The sequence below is a fragment of the Ptychodera flava genome, chromosome 13 (assembly GCF_041260155.1).
Source record: "Ptychodera flava strain L36383 chromosome 13, AS_Pfla_20210202, whole genome shotgun sequence".
Classification (NCBI taxonomy): Eukaryota; Metazoa; Hemichordata; class Enteropneusta; family Ptychoderidae; genus Ptychodera; species Ptychodera flava.
In genome coordinates this window covers 22565849-22583177 of record NC_091940.1, presented here as the reverse complement: position 1 = coordinate 22583177, position 17329 = coordinate 22565849, and the positions used below count along the sequence as shown (strand labels likewise).

At 36.7% G+C, this 17329-nt stretch overlaps 1 protein-coding gene across 4 annotated transcripts in view; it reads left to right on the top strand.

Annotated features, from left to right (window-relative positions):
* The first annotated feature begins 2793 nt into the window (after positions 1 to 2793).
* The window catches only part of LOC139147843 (probable phospholipid-transporting ATPase IIB), a 46768-nt gene continuing 32232 nt past the window's right edge, over positions 2794 to 17329 (top strand). Inside the window, exon 1 of one of the 4 annotated variants that reach the window (XM_070719054.1) lies at positions 2794 to 3766. In XM_070719054.1, the coding sequence (XP_070575155.1) occupies positions 3567 to 3766 (200 nt within the window). In that variant the 5' untranslated portion in view covers positions 2794 to 3566. Of the gene's footprint in view, positions 3767 to 6547; positions 6646 to 6753; positions 7012 to 13010; positions 13279 to 17329 lie in introns of those variants that run through there. The other 3 variants (XM_070719055.1, XM_070719056.1, XM_070719057.1) reach the window with 3 other exon arrangements.

Below are 17329 nucleotides of genomic sequence, written 5' to 3'. Positions count from 1 at the left end.
TTAACCCAAAGCTCACTATTTTACTAAAATAACGATAAATAACAACATAAAGCTCGTTGTTCAATAGATATTCATTTTCAACAAATTAAACATTAAAAAGTGTATATACAAGGAAAAAAAGAACGCAACAAAACAAACAATGATGTGTACAACTAGACCAGAGCCTAATTTCCATTCGCGATGAAAGTTAGTTTTTGCTTTATTCGCCTCTGGTGCTCATAAGACACTGATCTTTACAGGGACAAGACTACCGAGCGCCCGCACCGAGATGATACCCACAAATTTTTTTACGAAAGACAACGTTCATCTTTTTGTCTCGATGATTCCCGCAATTCATGATGTAAGTCCTTCTTGTCTTCGTACATCTTGTAAGCCCGGGCTTTAATGGGCCATAATAACGCTGATGAGCACGCTAGCGGAAACCATTATTGTTGTACGCAATCACAGATTTCCTGTAAGTAGTCAATATGGCTTTATGACGGCAGTTCTTCATTGACTGTCGTAAAAGACCGATCTTAAGAATGCACTACTTTGGATTTTAAGACAGCAAATCCGCTACCGTCGTAAAAATGGTCCCAGCGTTCGCGCCTTGCAGCGTTGCTGCACGCCGCGGAATCCTCTATCAAAATATTGCCGTTTTATCAACATCGTAAAAAGCGTTCCCGGTTACGGATAAGCGGCGCCCTTGCACCGTAGCCGTGGTAATGAAACCCCGTCACCTTGTACGGTGACGAGTTTGCCTCGCCGTTGTCATGGCATCCGCTCATTTATTGATATTTGATGTCTTGATGGGGAGTTAATTAAAATGAATCACTCTGTCAGATAATGATCTTTAACGGACACTTGCCTTAAGTTAGCAAAGGAGGCTTAAAATGCCTCAAGTTGATTTAAGGTAGTACGCATGTCGAAATTGAACGACTTGAACTATTGCTTAAACTTTCTGTGTGAAAACTTGAAATCATTCCAATTCGATACCATTGATCACAGTGCAAAATGTGGTACTTAAGAAACAAGGTACCCTATATTTACCAACTTTTGAAATTTAAAATGACCGCCATCCTTGTGTCAACTCTATGGGGGTGAGGTTTTCAGTTTTCACAACAATAAGTCGGTAAAAGGTTAAGTTACTTAATGAGCTCCCACAAGTGGTAGACCAAAAACAAGTATCTTAAACTATTGAAAGTCCAAATATCTGTCCCCTTGGTGCATTCTTCCTTAATAACAAATTATCTTTGTTACTCCAACATATACTAGAGTCGACAAGATGAAGCGTAAAAATGCAAAATAAATTCACGATGTATTAACATGTGAAACACTCACGATTGCTTATAACACAGTCCCTCCTGTGGTTACAAATATGACAGTTTTTAACCGCTCTTCTTTGATGATAATATATATATATATATATATATATATATATATATATATATATATATATATATATATATATATATATATATATATATTATATATATAAAAGAATCAGTTGCCATAATGCGACTGGTGCAAAACGAATTTAGTGGTAGCGCTTCGCAACCAGTTAGTTTAGAATACAAAGATTGATTACACCGATATATTGGAACTAATACCGTATAGAAGTGAAAACTTTCAAAAAAAGATCACTTCTTACCAATAATAGCATGATCGTTTTCGAGTTTTTACTGACAATTTAAAGGGATATAAGACATTAATGTTACGGATGATAGCTACGTGTATTTTTGCTATCGGACCATTGGGTTCGCTTTTCAAACTAGGAATTATAAGACATGACAATCTAAAACAAAGCAAACCCATGAAAAACGTAAACAACATTTTGAATATGGAATTTAAAAAAATCTGTGAAAACCATTGTGTATCTTCGTCTATTGAATGACTGGATTTAGTGTGAGTATAGGCCGGCGAAACCATAAACCCTCGTGTTTTAGAGTCTATGACGAAACCCAGCCAATATGTACACTTAAGTGGTGCGCCTTCAGCGATCGTACACACTAATTCTCTCGTTGTACGCAATATGTGAAGTGTGTTATGTCTGATGATTAGACAACATCGTTTCGGCATTTACAGTAATGTTACATGATGTACAGAGATTAAAGATAAACGTCAATTTAAATTTTAAAAATTACCCAACAGTACACGCTCAATCGTCAAAATTAATCTGGATAGTAAGTATTGTTAGAGGCCAGACAAAATATTTTAAATGTAAATTTTCCAGTATCAGGGAACCCAGTATTAATCTTAACACCATAATGCTCACTCCGGACGTCTTTCACAACTGATTGACAAACTTTCGACAGACCTAAAGATTTCCCACCATTTTGATGACTTGAAGTAGAATCATACTGAAGGCATCTAAAAATCAAAAGGGAAAAATAAATATTCTTTAAAGGGGCTTTGTCATCATTTATTATCACTGTCGTTAAATATCGTCGATGACTGTTGCTTCTATCAGTGATGACGAGCCGATCTGTCCCAATATTGAAGCGAAATGACAGGTCAGAAGCGACCCGTGCTTTGTCTGACCCATGTCCCTCACGGCTTGAACCCGGACTGCCAGTCACCAACTAACCCTGGGTTATAATTTAAACGGGTACTATAGTGACCAGATATACCTGGTAAAACACAAAGGAGAATATTAATACGGCGACCTCTGGTATTAATTTAACGGTGCATTAACGGCCTGGCACGAACAATGAGCAGACAAAAGGCGGACCGCATGCCAGTTGGTTGTGCGTTATGCTTCCAGTGACGTGACAACACCTGTTGGTTTAAATTTATCCAAACAATGCGTTCGTCACAACAGCAAACATGGTGGACTAATATCGACTGAAATATCATTGCCTCGCGCGTGAAAAAATATTTGACGAGTGGATCTGAAGACCGTGCTATCCGGGTTAGGTAATTGTGCGGAGTTACGTTCGTGCGATACCAAACATTTCGTCAGTGGTCCAAAGACCTGTCGTCTGCCACACCGACCAAGGGCGAGACCACAGAGGGCGTGTATGTTGCCAAGGACGTTCCCTTATCCCTTATGGTGGAAAATCATCACGTGGATATTTTTTTTTTCCATATTGCAAAATATTGATATTTTTCTGCGTATTTCTACCAAACTATTCTTCGACTGTTTTATCATTTTGGTGAATTTCTCCGAAATCCGGTGGTTTGTTACAGTGTTTGCCCAGGCTGTACTCATGAACAGGTGAATTTGTGTCACATGACGAATTTGCACTTCGAACCCATCCAATGTCTGGCAGTCTATCATCAATCGATGATACATCATTTTTGTTTTCACTTTATTGTTTGACTTTTTATTACGTTTTTCATTTCGCTGCACAACGGTGATAAGAAAGCAAGGCCGCATAACGACTTATGTAGTATCAAACTTTCTTGTTTTACGAGCAAAGCGATCCGGGTGTATATGCTGACTAGTGTGAATTTTTTTTGAATTTTAAACTGGACCGTGTCCCACTTAAAACCAACTGCTATCCACATAGTGTGTTCACCTAATGTCATGGACTTCGTCTCGACTGCTGCAACAATCTTGATGTTTCAAATGAAGTGGACGTAAAATGGCAGCCTCTAGTGAGCACTCTGTCGTGCATTTCCCGCAATATTCAATACAAGGGGACTCACATTATCAACGTCGCTCACAAACTTCGATACTGGACCGAGTCACGACAAACCAGACCGACGTAGAAGTCAGACACAGCAGAGCTGGGCCAAGATCTCGGAGACCACGTGGGCTGATTCAGCCCTACGTTTTACGAAGGTAACAAAATAAACATATTTTTTGAGTGCGAGACACAATATACACACGCGAAAACATTATAAGTCTATAGCGGCACTGATTTTGGGGCTTTGGTGATTTGCGGAGTCCCAAACCATTCGCGAAGGGTAGGCCACAAGCTCAGGTATCCAGCTAGGCCTACATCAGAATCATTAACATGGGGAGGGAGGTAGATATTAAAGGTAGATATTCCGTCGGAACTGCGCTCAAAGGTCGCATGGGACCCATACGACCAATGTAAACACTGTATCCAAGGTACGATGGTGATTGATGAAAATTAAAACATGTGTGTCATAATCTACATCGTATAATATAAATGTTGCAGCTATGATGATGAGGTGTATCTAGATATCGTGCACGAAATAATGTACATTGTTTGAAAACAAGAAACTCGCACAGGCGCAGTTCCTACGACGGTTTCCCCCTAATAGGCCTATCGGATAATATTTAGATAAGGGACTGGACATAAATTACAGGGGGGCGGTGTTTTTCGAAAAACCGCTGCATCAAAAATAGTGACCCTTCAAAAGTTTATGCACAAAAATTAGTGACCCTCCCCTTATCCGTGCATGAAAATAAGTGACCCTCCCCTGTTACTCAATACCCCCCAAAAAAACCCGCAATGTGTTCAAGACCTCCTTCTGACTTGCTATACTTTTGAAGTCCCCTCCCAAAAGGAAGACAAAATGCGGCCGATATAACACTTTGTCCAAAAAATATCGAATCATAAGTGTGCGATAATTCATGTAAATGTACTTTGCTTGAAGTGGCAGGTAAAAAGTGCATGCATGTACAAAAAATGTAATTTTTAGATTTCATCGATAATGTCCATTCACTATGCATGGCAGCCTATGATGAAACTATGAATATTTTTTTCCAATACAAAACTTGGTAAATCTGTGCATTTATGTACACTTAATTATTAGTTTTAATGTTCATGATTAGACTAGAGTGGTTTCAAGTCAATGGTTGTGCAAGTAATTTGATATTGGAATTTCACTGAAATGTCCATTCACTATGCATGGCAGCCTATGATGAAACTATGAATATTTTTTTTCCAATACAAAACTTGGTAAATCTTTGCATTTATGTACACCTAATTATTAATATTAATGTTCATAATTAGACTAGAGTGGTTTCAAGTCCATGGTTGTGCAAGAAATTTGATTTTGGAATTTCACCGAATGTTGATTCACTATACATTGTAGGCTATGAGGAAACAACATATAACTCGTAGGTTATCTGATCCTAAATTGTTATTCAAAAGTTGTTCGACCTGAAGCTTCCAGTTGTTATTGATGACATTTTGCACTATTCTGAATAGTTTGTATTCAGTCAAAGTCCTCAAAAAATGAAAAATGTATAACAGCTTCATGAACATTTGACACCGACCTATACCCAATGAATTGTCGATGGGAGAATGATATCAAATAAGTGATCTCCCAAATTGTTATTGAAAGCGTCATTATAGGGGATAGTTTATATGTACAATAGAGGAGTTGGACAAGTAGAAATCATAACAACTTAAATCAATGTGGCTGCTTGGATCATCAATACATTGTTTATTATATACCCTTCAACTTGCGGCCGAAGGGCGCGCCGAAAATGGAAACGACAGAAAATGAAAGTGCCAGGAGGCATTTTTTCTTTTTTCAGTATTCCATATTCTTTAATACGTGCACATGCACTTTCAGCTTTGATGCATTAAAAAGGTGACCCTCCCCCATAGGCTTGCACAAAATTTTATGACCCTTCAAAAATGCTTGCGCGAAAAATGGCGACCCACCCCCAAAAAACACCGGCCCACCCCCCCCCTGGAATTTGTGTCCAGTCCCTAACTGTATGTAAATAGGCATGGGGTCGACGTATACGTCCACAGTCGCTCGAGAGCTATTCAGCTCTGAAACTATTCGCCCCATAGACGAGTATACAGAAGTATTTCTCGCTTCTGTATGAATAGCTCTCGAGCGACTGTGATACGTCATATGGTAATAGACGTTTTCATTTTAGTCCACAAGGCACTGACATACAATCTATGTACACACACACAGACATACATACACAAACAAAAAACAAACAAACAAACATAGATACATAGATACACACATACATAAATTGATACATAGATACATTCATACATACATACATACATACATACATACATACATACATACATACATACATACATACATACAAAGTCATACGTATGTATATAATACATCATGGCGGTTCGAACTACAAAACACAAAGCTACATTTTCCCGTAAAACTTCGGGTCAAAAATTAAAGACCTAAATTTCAAGCCAAAATATTGGCGTCAAAACTCAACATCATTTTCGAAAAAAAGAAAGATTATTGGTCATAAACGTAAGCTTATTAGAGGCAAAAGCCTACATTTTATCAAAATTCCATTGGTCAATTATATCCATACATGCATACCATACCTATGGCTGAGGGGGGAGGGGGTCAATCAATCTGAAGTTATCGTGTACATATGACATATATCAGTACACTGACTGATCGATTGATAAATTAATTGATTAGTTGGTTGATTGATTTATTGATTCATCATCGATGATAAAATGTCGGTAATATTTTCCGGGATTGGTGTATTGAGTCAGGAAATGCAATGGCCTAGATGCATTTGCCAACTTTTGGAATGCAATTGTATATTTATTTATGCACTTAATTCGTAAATGATTACAGTATCCTGAGGAAGAATATCAAATGACAATGATTCATCTGTTTAGCGCCCCCTAGTGTTAATGTTTCGATTATTGTAATAATGGCGGACGATGTTACGCTCAAAGTGATACTGAATCCGAAACGTCGGTCCGCGGGTCGATACCACAGGTCCTACAGGTATTGTTAAAGTAATTAATAATTTATTGAGGTATTTTCCTTGCGTCTTGTAAATTTAACCCACAACTTCTCCTGCTTTGACGTGAAATCTGTTATCGGTCAAACCGGAAGAGGAATATGGGAGAGCGCCGTAGCAGGTGACACAATGGACTTTCTGTTCTTGGTGTTGTGTGATTTCGCTATTATGTGGATGTATTTGCATAAATCACCATAAAAAAAGCCTCAGTAAAGGCGAGGGCTCAGCTAAGACTTGGTGGGTAGCGCCGTTTACCGGTACACGTCAACTGGGCCGACATCATGACGGCCAAATATGCGTAAAGCTTCCGTCAAGAGCACCGCTGTTTACGTCCGACTCAGCCGTGTCAGGTAAAAATTCGTGAACCAACAGCGCCACGTATCTATTTTTAAAATGACGCGTTGGTTATTTTTGTCTCAAATAACAGGCGCAGGTAGAAATGCAGTTATACCCTTGCTGTTGTGTTGCTGATCAGTTAACACCAGTCTTCATGGCCAGCCATGATTTCATGGATTTGTGTTGGTGGCCACAACTTCTTCAAACTGCCGGTGGAGAGTCAACGTCCGGTAGTGACGATCGAACCCCTAGCCTTCTCTGCATAAAAATATCATAATTTACATTCTCCCAAGCTTCACCCTATACCCCGTTCTCATACTAGTATTCAAATATGAATCCTATGAGGTTGCCTGAGGCGTGAACAAGCTTATGTTTCATTCACTATACAGTAACACAGTCCCTGTGAGTGTGACTGTAAAGTGTATGGGACCCAGAGATCTGGTGATTGTTATGTGTATTGTTGTTTATGTTTATATCAGTCGTGTTGTTGTTGACCAATAAAATTCAACGAACACAACTATTGTGTTGTTGTTGTTTCAAATGTAATGTAGATGTCATAAGAAACAGTATAAGGACGCTATAATTATTTGACCCAATGCAACGTATGGAGGGACCCGAGCTGCATTGGGTCAAATAATTATAACGTCCTTACACTGTTTCTAATGACATCTACTTTACATTTGAATGAAACAACAAAAAGACAATAGTTATGTTCGTCTAATTTTATGGTCAACAACAACAACAACACAACTAATATGAAAATAAAAGCAATACAAACAACAACAAAAACCAGACTACTGTGTCCCCTGTGGTGTAATTCATCTGAGCGTTGTACATACCATGTTACTGTAGCTATGTTAACTGTTGTACTTGGTTGATTGTAATTTTCCAAAGAATATCTGTTCATGGACTGTTGTTTGGCACAAGAACACATATCAAGATTTTTTTTATTTTATAAACCATGATAGGCTTAGTGTTTGACCTGGTAATTTGGTCTGATTGAGTCATACACAGCTGTAGACTATAGACAGTAGCTGTAGACTAGATTAGTGTTTCAGAACCAAATCAAAGCATTGTATCCATGCATTGCGATAGTATTCTATATGGTAGACAGCAAAGCTGATCACATGATGTGTGTACCCTTTTCTCAATGTTGGATATAGCACAGTCCCTCTATAGAGGATATATAGTGGATAGAGGGACTGTGGATATAGGTTAACTGTACACCGCTATGTGGTAGTATGGAGTTCAACACACTAATCTGACAGCCAAGTGCGGTTGTCCTTCATAATACATTCTCCTCCATACATGTCGTTTAGCCCTTAGCCGGTCTAACATATCTGTGGAGTGGGTAAATTCATTTTAATCAAATACAATCAAAGCATATCTCAGATGTCAGACCCTGAATCTGTGTATCCCTGCCGAAGTTGCTTCGCCATATACTGAAACAAAAAGAGTAGCAATGTTAAGATTGAAAGGAACTTGTTGGAAGCTATATCTAGCCCGTGGATTGTTGCAGTGCTGTTAAGTGGAATGTTACAATCAAACTGTTGTTGACCTGGAGGGTCCCATATATAATATTCTTCCTGACTCTACATTTAGTATGACACCTTGGGCTGGTAATAATAAGCAGGAATTAATATTTTACAACTAATATTCCACCAATAGCAGTACAACCAAGTCTTTACCAACGCTGTAGCAGAACAATATACATGTACCACAACTCAGGTAGTCTAATCAACCCAGGTTTCTGCATGGTTCATCAGTCACTGCCAGGTCAGGTTGGTTCTTATTTCTGCATTAACCCTTTTCCTGCCAAGTCCATATTTCACCACGAGGTCAAGATGGTTAAAATTAATGAAACACAACATATTCCATATGATGTAATACTGTACATTTGAAGGCTGTTGAAAACATAATACTGTAAAGTTGATTTTTTTTGGACTAAAGATACAATACCATACCAAGCCAAGTGGGTGCAATACGTCATGTTTTGGCTCAATACTGCTTTTACTGACTTGGCTGATGGGGAAGTGATACAGTTATTACTGTCTGGCAGGAAAAGGGTTAAGGAAGACACAAGCGCAGTACCCTTTTTTAAGGGGTTCCAAAATAATTATTAGTTCTGAAATGAAGGGACAGCAATAGAAAAGAAATGCAAAGAAAACAGTCATTTGTCCAATCCCTCTCCCCATTATTTGTGTACATGTAGCGTAGGAAGCCCTACAAAAATCAGTCATCATACTGCAGTCAGAGATACAGTATGTGACATGATTTCAAATATTTTGTCTTTCCGTCCTCCTGATATATATAATAGAAAAGAAAACTATGTGATAAACCATACTTGAGTTTCTTTTTCGTAAAAACTATAGCTGGAAATTTTTTTTCAAACTGACTGGTTTTTGAGGTCATCCTACAAAAATCCCAACATGCAGATAGCATGAGATAATATTAGTAACAAGGCCATTTGGCGTCAGTGTCAGACCAAATGTGTTGTGCAGGCCTATGTCGAGAAACCATATTCCTAGTGTAACCAATGGCAGATCATTGAGACTTTAATACTCTGCGGTATGAGTAAATCAAACAGGAGTTTGGATGACATTCACTGTGCATAAACTTGGTTTATAACACACATAGAAATTTAAACAGGACTGAGTCAAACGGAAATTTATACTTGACACGTTGAGTTTTTATTTGCCTGCGATGAAATTTATGGATTCATGCAAAAGAGCTGGGTATGGAAGAGAAATAGATGCAGGTATACATGTAGATTGTTTCATTCAATCTTTTGTAAGCCAGTTTCTCTGTGTAGTGGAATGATCCAGTGGTTGTAAGACAATAAGGCTATTCCAAATTGTTTATCATGAGAGGGGTGTACTGTTGTGTTTGAAACCAGCCTCAATACTTGGATTTGTACAGTGAGAAAAACTGAGTGCAATTGGTGACATTCAACTGTTCTGAGTATACAGGACAGTTTACAGTGTGTATTGTTGGTTGCTGGTAACATGTACACATATGCATATGTATGTTTGATTTAGTTGGAGTGATATTTTTGAAATGTGATGATAAAAGTGTCAGCATCAATGGCAGGATGCCAGTTTGGCTACTTTGATGTGCCACTGGGTATCACTTCTCTGTGATTCAAGAACTGATGTGAAGACATTTGCTGAAATTTCTGATTTGACTCTGGGAGCTCAGAAATGTAGTCTGAAGACACACTGATCTTCGGCTATGAGTTGGTCATGGATTTAGTAGATCAAGAATTACTGGTAATGTTTGGTGTTTCAGTATGCAGAGGTCAAAATTGCTCACCTTCAGGTGTCCAAGGCTATCAGTGTATTGATACTAGAGATGCTGTGTCTATGATAGGGCCATTGGCATGCACGTTCCAAAGCTAGCTACATGTGCAGTATGTATATGTATGGCACACAGTGAAATGAACTGTGGCAGAAGTATAGGAGAAACAAAATATTATGAAAAAATAATAATCATGGACATTTATGATATCAGGCATATATTTGGCACATGTTTTGTCTTCACTTCATTTACATATAACAGTAGTCGTTGACTAGAACTCTCAAATTACAAGGGTGATTGACATATCTCAAAAAATAATGATCCGATAGTTTTTTAGCTACTATAGACTATAGTCTATAGAAGCTATTGGGATGGGTATCCGTCCGGCGTCCGGCGTCAGTCTGTATGTATGTAGTATGTATGTATGTCCGTTTGTGAGGCGTCCGTCCACTCAAATATCTTGAGAACCGCAGTACTTACTGATTTGATATTTGTTGTGTAGATGAAAAATATGATTTTAAGAAACTGTTTTTTTTAATTTTTGATATTGTTGAAAATAGGCAAATTAATGCCAAAAAAGGTGTTTTTGGTAAAAAATCTTCTTCTTCATAACCGCTGGTCAGACAGCTTTGTTATTTGGTATACAGGTCCCTAAGGATAACCGAACTTAGATTTGTTCAAATTGTGATGAAATGTGCAAAGGTGTATTTTTAAGGAATTTTTTTGTCATTTTTGGTCAAGGTTTGACTTACATTGTATGTAATTCTTGTACTGTATAAACCCTATCAATTCACCCAGAAAAAAATAATTAATATGATTTTAAATAATTGAATTAATTAGGAAATCATCAAAGCCAAAATAATTTTCAGTGTGGAATTATCAGAAAGTTCAATTTTTTCTACAGTTCATAGTGAATTGAGGATTAAAACATGTAAAGGCAACTTTCCTGAATCCCAACTTTGATATATTCTGAACCACCATTTATGTTATCTAAAAGAAATTGCTCATAATAGTTTGTCATGATAGGGTGCTCAAATAAATAGAGATAGAGAAAGTTCTAATTTCCATTTATGGTTGACTTGGTAAGGATAAAATAAGATTACTTTTTGAGGAAAAAAATAGAGTGGTCAATTAAAAGAGTGGTCAAAGTGATAGGGTTTTTATGGTAAAGCTTGGCTGTAAGATTCCTCATGTGCTATTTATAGCAATTATGCAATCGTAATATTGTGTAAACAGTGCAATGAAAGTGTAACATGATTCCTTATGATGCTTTTGATGACCTTGAACTTCTTAAGTTTCAAACATTTGTCTCTTCAGTGTGCTTTCTCTGAGTACTTACAGTCTCAACTTATTCAACAGAACTTACTTATAATGTTAATTTGAAAGTTAAAATGTGCTTGGTTAATAGGATGAAAATACTGATATTAAAAGATAACTAGCTCAAGATTCTTTATAACCTGACAGATATGCTGTTTTTTTATGACGTAAATCTTGATTGAAGCAAGTCTTGTTTACTTTAATTAGAATGTAATTAACTCTTGTTTATTTGCTATTATAGACTAATATACCGGTAGTCTGATGAAATATGCAAATCTGTATTTTTACGGAATTTTTTTCCATTTTTGGTCAGGCCATCCTGAAATGAGCTATCAAAGATATCCACCTTCTTCATCAATACATGTGTCACAAAAGGTTATTCTCTACATAACACAGCAGAGCTCTGTACACTGTTGAGTCTCTTGTTTTTTCAAAACCGCTGGTCAGACAGCTTTAATATTTGGTTTACATGTCCCTAGGATGACCTTAGTGAGATAATTTCTACAGTCAGGAAATACTTAATTTTGTATCCATGTCTGTAGTAGCTTCAGGGACTTTGGCCCTATGTTTGTAATTCTGGTTACCCATTGATGATACAAGGGTAACTTGTCATCATAATAGGTCTCCTCTGTCATGTTGTGGTAAAATATTAAATTTGATCCAGTTCACTGGATGGTGTCATTAGTTCAGCGCTGTTGTGTTAGGCCAGCGTCCGTTCATTTTCGTGTCTAATGACTATTTCCATAAACAGTGGTCTTGCTCACTTTGCTTTTTTTATGTCGTTTTATCCACTTGTTTCATTTTCTATGCCAGTAGGATGAGAATACATTTCAGCATCAGCAGTCACATCAATAGATTGTACACATAGCTTAAAATCCAGTCACTTTTCTGTCAGAATTTGCAACCAGCCAGTGGTCGGAGTGGTCTGATAATGACAATCCCTCATCATTAAATATAATGCATCCATTTGCTTGATTAAAATTTGAATATTCATTGTTAAATGAAACATAGTGTCTGATGGTCTAGGTCGTATTGTGTGTATATTTCATTTGTCATATTCACAATGACATTGGTGCAGGTTGCCAATATGGCAGATTTCAATGACACACTGTCAAAATGCTAATTTCGCTATAGTAATATGACAAATGTGCCATCATGGATATGCGATTGATTTGACAAAGTAGGGCCAAACCATTGCGTTGTTAGGGTATGATAGCGAGGTGTGTGAGGGTTGATAAAAAACCGGAGTGTAAATTTTCAAAATAATTTCATATAATAGGAAAAATCTTTGAACCCAATAGAGCATTTTAGACTCTCCTGAAATTGCATATTTGTACATAGTGGGGAATTAGACTGAAACCTGCGCTCCCCACTCCTCCACCCTGTGACAAAGTGGAACATCCCACAGACATGACTGTTCCTGTAGCCAACGTATCACTTGTTACAGTGATGTCAAATGCTTTCAATGCAGCTCTTTCCCAACACACCCACTTCATTTTCTGCGGAAATCTATCATAGGGACTAGACTTAACTTTGGCCGGGATCTTTCTGAGTGTGTGCACCCTTCTCTTAGGCTTCCTCGTCCATGGTTTGTCAGGGTACCTGTCAGTGAGTGCTTCTTTAACCTTCCTATCGCAGCCACAGCCATCTGTTACACAGCATTGCTGGTAAGCACTGTACCATTTAAAATCCTTGTAGTTCTTTTTTTCTGATCCATACACATGTTAAAATTTCTAATGAAAATTTGAATGTTTTAATATCATTTCTAAACTACAGCATAATGACGCAGTTTGTTGAAGAATTCAGCTAATTTACAATTACAACCATTGATGCTGCGAATTTTATTCACTCAATTAACGTGTTGCGTTATTAGGCATTTATTTGACAGTGACACAGATCATCAAACCCATTTATTCATGACCAAGGGCAAAGTGTGTCCAGTAGTATATTTGTCAACATTTTGCCAGTGTGTGTGTCAGGATGGGATGTGCGATATTCTCTGCTTGACATGATAAGTGTTTCATCTTTGCGAAACAAGTTGATGTTTTAATCCCGTCCATGTGATCAGATTATGTCAGACAGGAATAGATTATGTCAGACAGGAATAGCGATGTCGCCATGCCCGGCAACTACCCTGCCTGAAATGTCAAACGAAACCTATGTAAACAACAAGTATCGATGTGTCAATATTTTTACAAGCGGATAGTTGATCACAGCTCGCTGAAGTTGTCAATTTATGAATGAAATATTTCTTTTTGATAAAGAGAATACCTGCAGATATTAAACCTTCAACATTGTATACAGCTCAGCAAAATTATTTTCCAAAAAGTGTTTTCTTGGTTTTGTATCAGACTTTTCAGACATACTGTTTATGCTAATTGTCGTATGTGGGCGACTCCAGACGGTCTTGTCCTTAAATGTCCAAATCCAACAAATGCCATGAAACCGACCTACGCCACTTTGTTTATACATTACGATTTTCTTCTCAATGCTATTGCTGGTGATAGAATTCTGAAAATTATTTGACATATCAGTCATTAGCATATTTTATAAATGAAAAGGTGTCACACTCCAATCAAGATCATATTTCTGTAATCTTCTTATATGTTAGAAGAATATCGATAGATAATTTCACTGAAGAGGGAAATTATGAACCGTGTGGATGGTGCCAGTATAAGGATTGGTGTAGCTGAAAATACAAATTTGTAATAACAAGGTACAAGCTGATGTCATCTGAAATTAGAGATTTTGACCAAAAAATGTTGACGTATTGCAATACATGTGTGCACGTACATTAGCCCACCTCTGTTTTATTTTAGTGAGTGTTTGGTGCATTTTACAGTCATTGAAGAAAGTATTAGTTGTCCGATTTCTGTTATTTATAATCTCGGTTTCTTGTTTGTCAATAAGTCTGTTTAGTCACAATTGTCAGTGTTTGTTTCATGCATAGATTTTAAAATAGTGTATTAATAATGTAAGGCTGATAATATTGTCGTTATGTTTGTTTGTATATGTTTTGTTATTTCCCCAAGCTTAACCCTTTGAGTGCTGTAATTTTTTCCACCAAAATTTTAGCGCAACATTTTACCGATTTTTATGAATTTTTCTGTATTTATTTTGATTATTTTGGAGCAAGTGGACATCACATTTGATTAGCTACAGTCTTTTATCAAAATTTCGGCAAAAATCTGAAAAAATTTGACTGGACAAAAATTGACCTTGGCGCTCAAAGGATTAACTTAGATTTGCCATGAGGTGTCATTGCAGCATAATTTCACTGGTAAGGTCAAAGCACTGCCTTCCGGAACTCCTTCTTTTAATCAGTTTTATGGAATGTCTCATTTCCACCCTCAACAACTTTACAAAAACATTGCAAATTCAAAGTTAATCAAAAAAATAACAGTGAGTGCAATTTTGATAGTAACATCCATACTCAAACTGTTGCTTATGGTAATTGATGGGTGACTTAATTGAATCAAATGGTACCTATGGGAGATAGTATTTATCACAAGTTCACTGCTAAATATTGGCGTACTTTCATCCCTATTTAACCTAGCGAGTTGTGAACTTTAACCTCTAGGGAGAATCAGCTTTCAATGAATATTGATTAACATCATTACAAGTCACGGCATTCATTGCAATGACGTACTATCTGCAAATATCTGTGTTTGGCAGGTTAGCTAGAAAAATATAGTTTTGCAAACAGTAGCGGTCATACGTGTAATATACTGTAAATGCAAAACATGCATTTATGAATATTCAACAGTGGATTGACACAAAGATGCAACTTTTTTGAATTTTGCCTGTGTAACAAGTCATTCTTGGTTGCTTTCTAATGATTTCATTTTAATAACTCCTTGCACTGATGTTACAAAGTATCTGTCAGCTGTACTAGGAATTTGCAAGTACACGTATATTTGTGTCAGTGCTTTCTTTGTCACAGTAAATGTCAGGCGTAAATGTAGCACTATTTCATGTGGACTGTTTTGAACCAAATTTAAGATTCAGTACAGCACTGTTATCTATACAGGCAACACCTTGAAAGTTGCAAAATCAAATGTTGTAACAGGAAGCTTTTTTAGGAGGATGAATTAGAGGGGAAGAAATCATAAAATGGATGCCAAGGATATCAGGATGCAAATAATAGAGATGTAATGACGACAGGAGATTGTAATCTAAATTTCTGACATCACAAAGAGCATTTATAGTTTCCTTAAATATGTTTCCCCAACATAGAAAATGTAATTAGCTTTTTTAATAGTGCTTGCTGTCAGGATGCTTTTTCACATGTAAATGTATGTGAATGAATGCGTAGTTATGTCAGAATAACAGCATAACGTTTTCATCACTACCCAGACTGGCAGGCGATTGTAGTTTCTCTTCTATCAGCTCTGTAGTTCTTAGCCAGTGAATATATCAATTTGTGACAAAATTTGAGTTTGGAATAAAATCACTAGACGCTAATTGTGAAATTGGGCGTTAAAGGCAAAATTGTTAATTCAGTCGTGTCCCAAGACAGTATCACATGATATGCCATATATGGAGCTGTGGTGGAAAAAGCTTGAGACAAGACTCAAATTTGAATACATTAAATTAGTCTGAGACGCACCCTTAGACGATGCTGATTTTTGTACACTAACGTAACCAACTGACCAATTAACAGAATAATATGAGCAGTAATGTAATTCACAGTAAAATAGACATTAAATTTTACTATTTAGTGTTCATGTGAAACCAGGACAACTTTAATTGATATCAGATCAGTACTTTATGATGATGTGTCCACATTATCACATTATCATGTTATCACATTTGCCAAAAAAACTCCATTACACGTAACCTTTATTTTGAATTCTCAAATCATCCTTTGAACAAACTGGCAGCAAATTTGCCACGTTGTAAATATCATTGATGTCAACATCATGTGCACACTACTCAGCTATAAGTATTACTGTTGCTATTTCTAGTTTTTGCCCTTTCATTAATTCATAGCTATGTACTTTTACAAGGCAAGCATTGGCTTTTGAATAGGGAATTCTATCCCATTGTCTCAGACCTTTCATTTTCCTGTTTTATTTGAATAAATTATGTTAATCACATGTCAGTTGCATATCACAGTACTTACAAGTAACTGCATCAATGCCTTGCACTAAATACATGTAAACTATATAAACTGAAAATTTGTAGAAATACATAAATTTATAAAATAATTTACAATTTCTATCGGCTTTGGATAAAAATGACACGTAAGGGTTTTAACATATATTGTTATCATAGATTAATCAATGCTATGGATGTGTCGACTCAGTCTCATTAAAACTGCTTTGGAATTTTCATGACTGTGAATAAATGTTTTATTTATATCCTAGTTATGTAACCATAAATAAAAGTACTTTTGTTAATGTATGTGGTGAAGGTTTATATGAAAGAAAAAGTATTGCAGGGTTTATTCCATGTTAGGCTATCTTCAGGGTCTTGATGTTGTGTCTCAGTGAATTGTCAATGATTTGATGTTGCCAAGAATAAGATATTTCCTGGAACATGCAACTGTTACATGTCCTTTATACATCAACTTTAGATATCCCAAAAACCCAAAAATCTGAGATTATGAATGGTTATGTTAGATGAATGATTTGCTAAAGGAAGAAAGAATTGTCAAGGGTATGCTAGAGTGTCTTGAAGGGTCATAGGTCAGAGGTCAACAGGTATTCACGGATG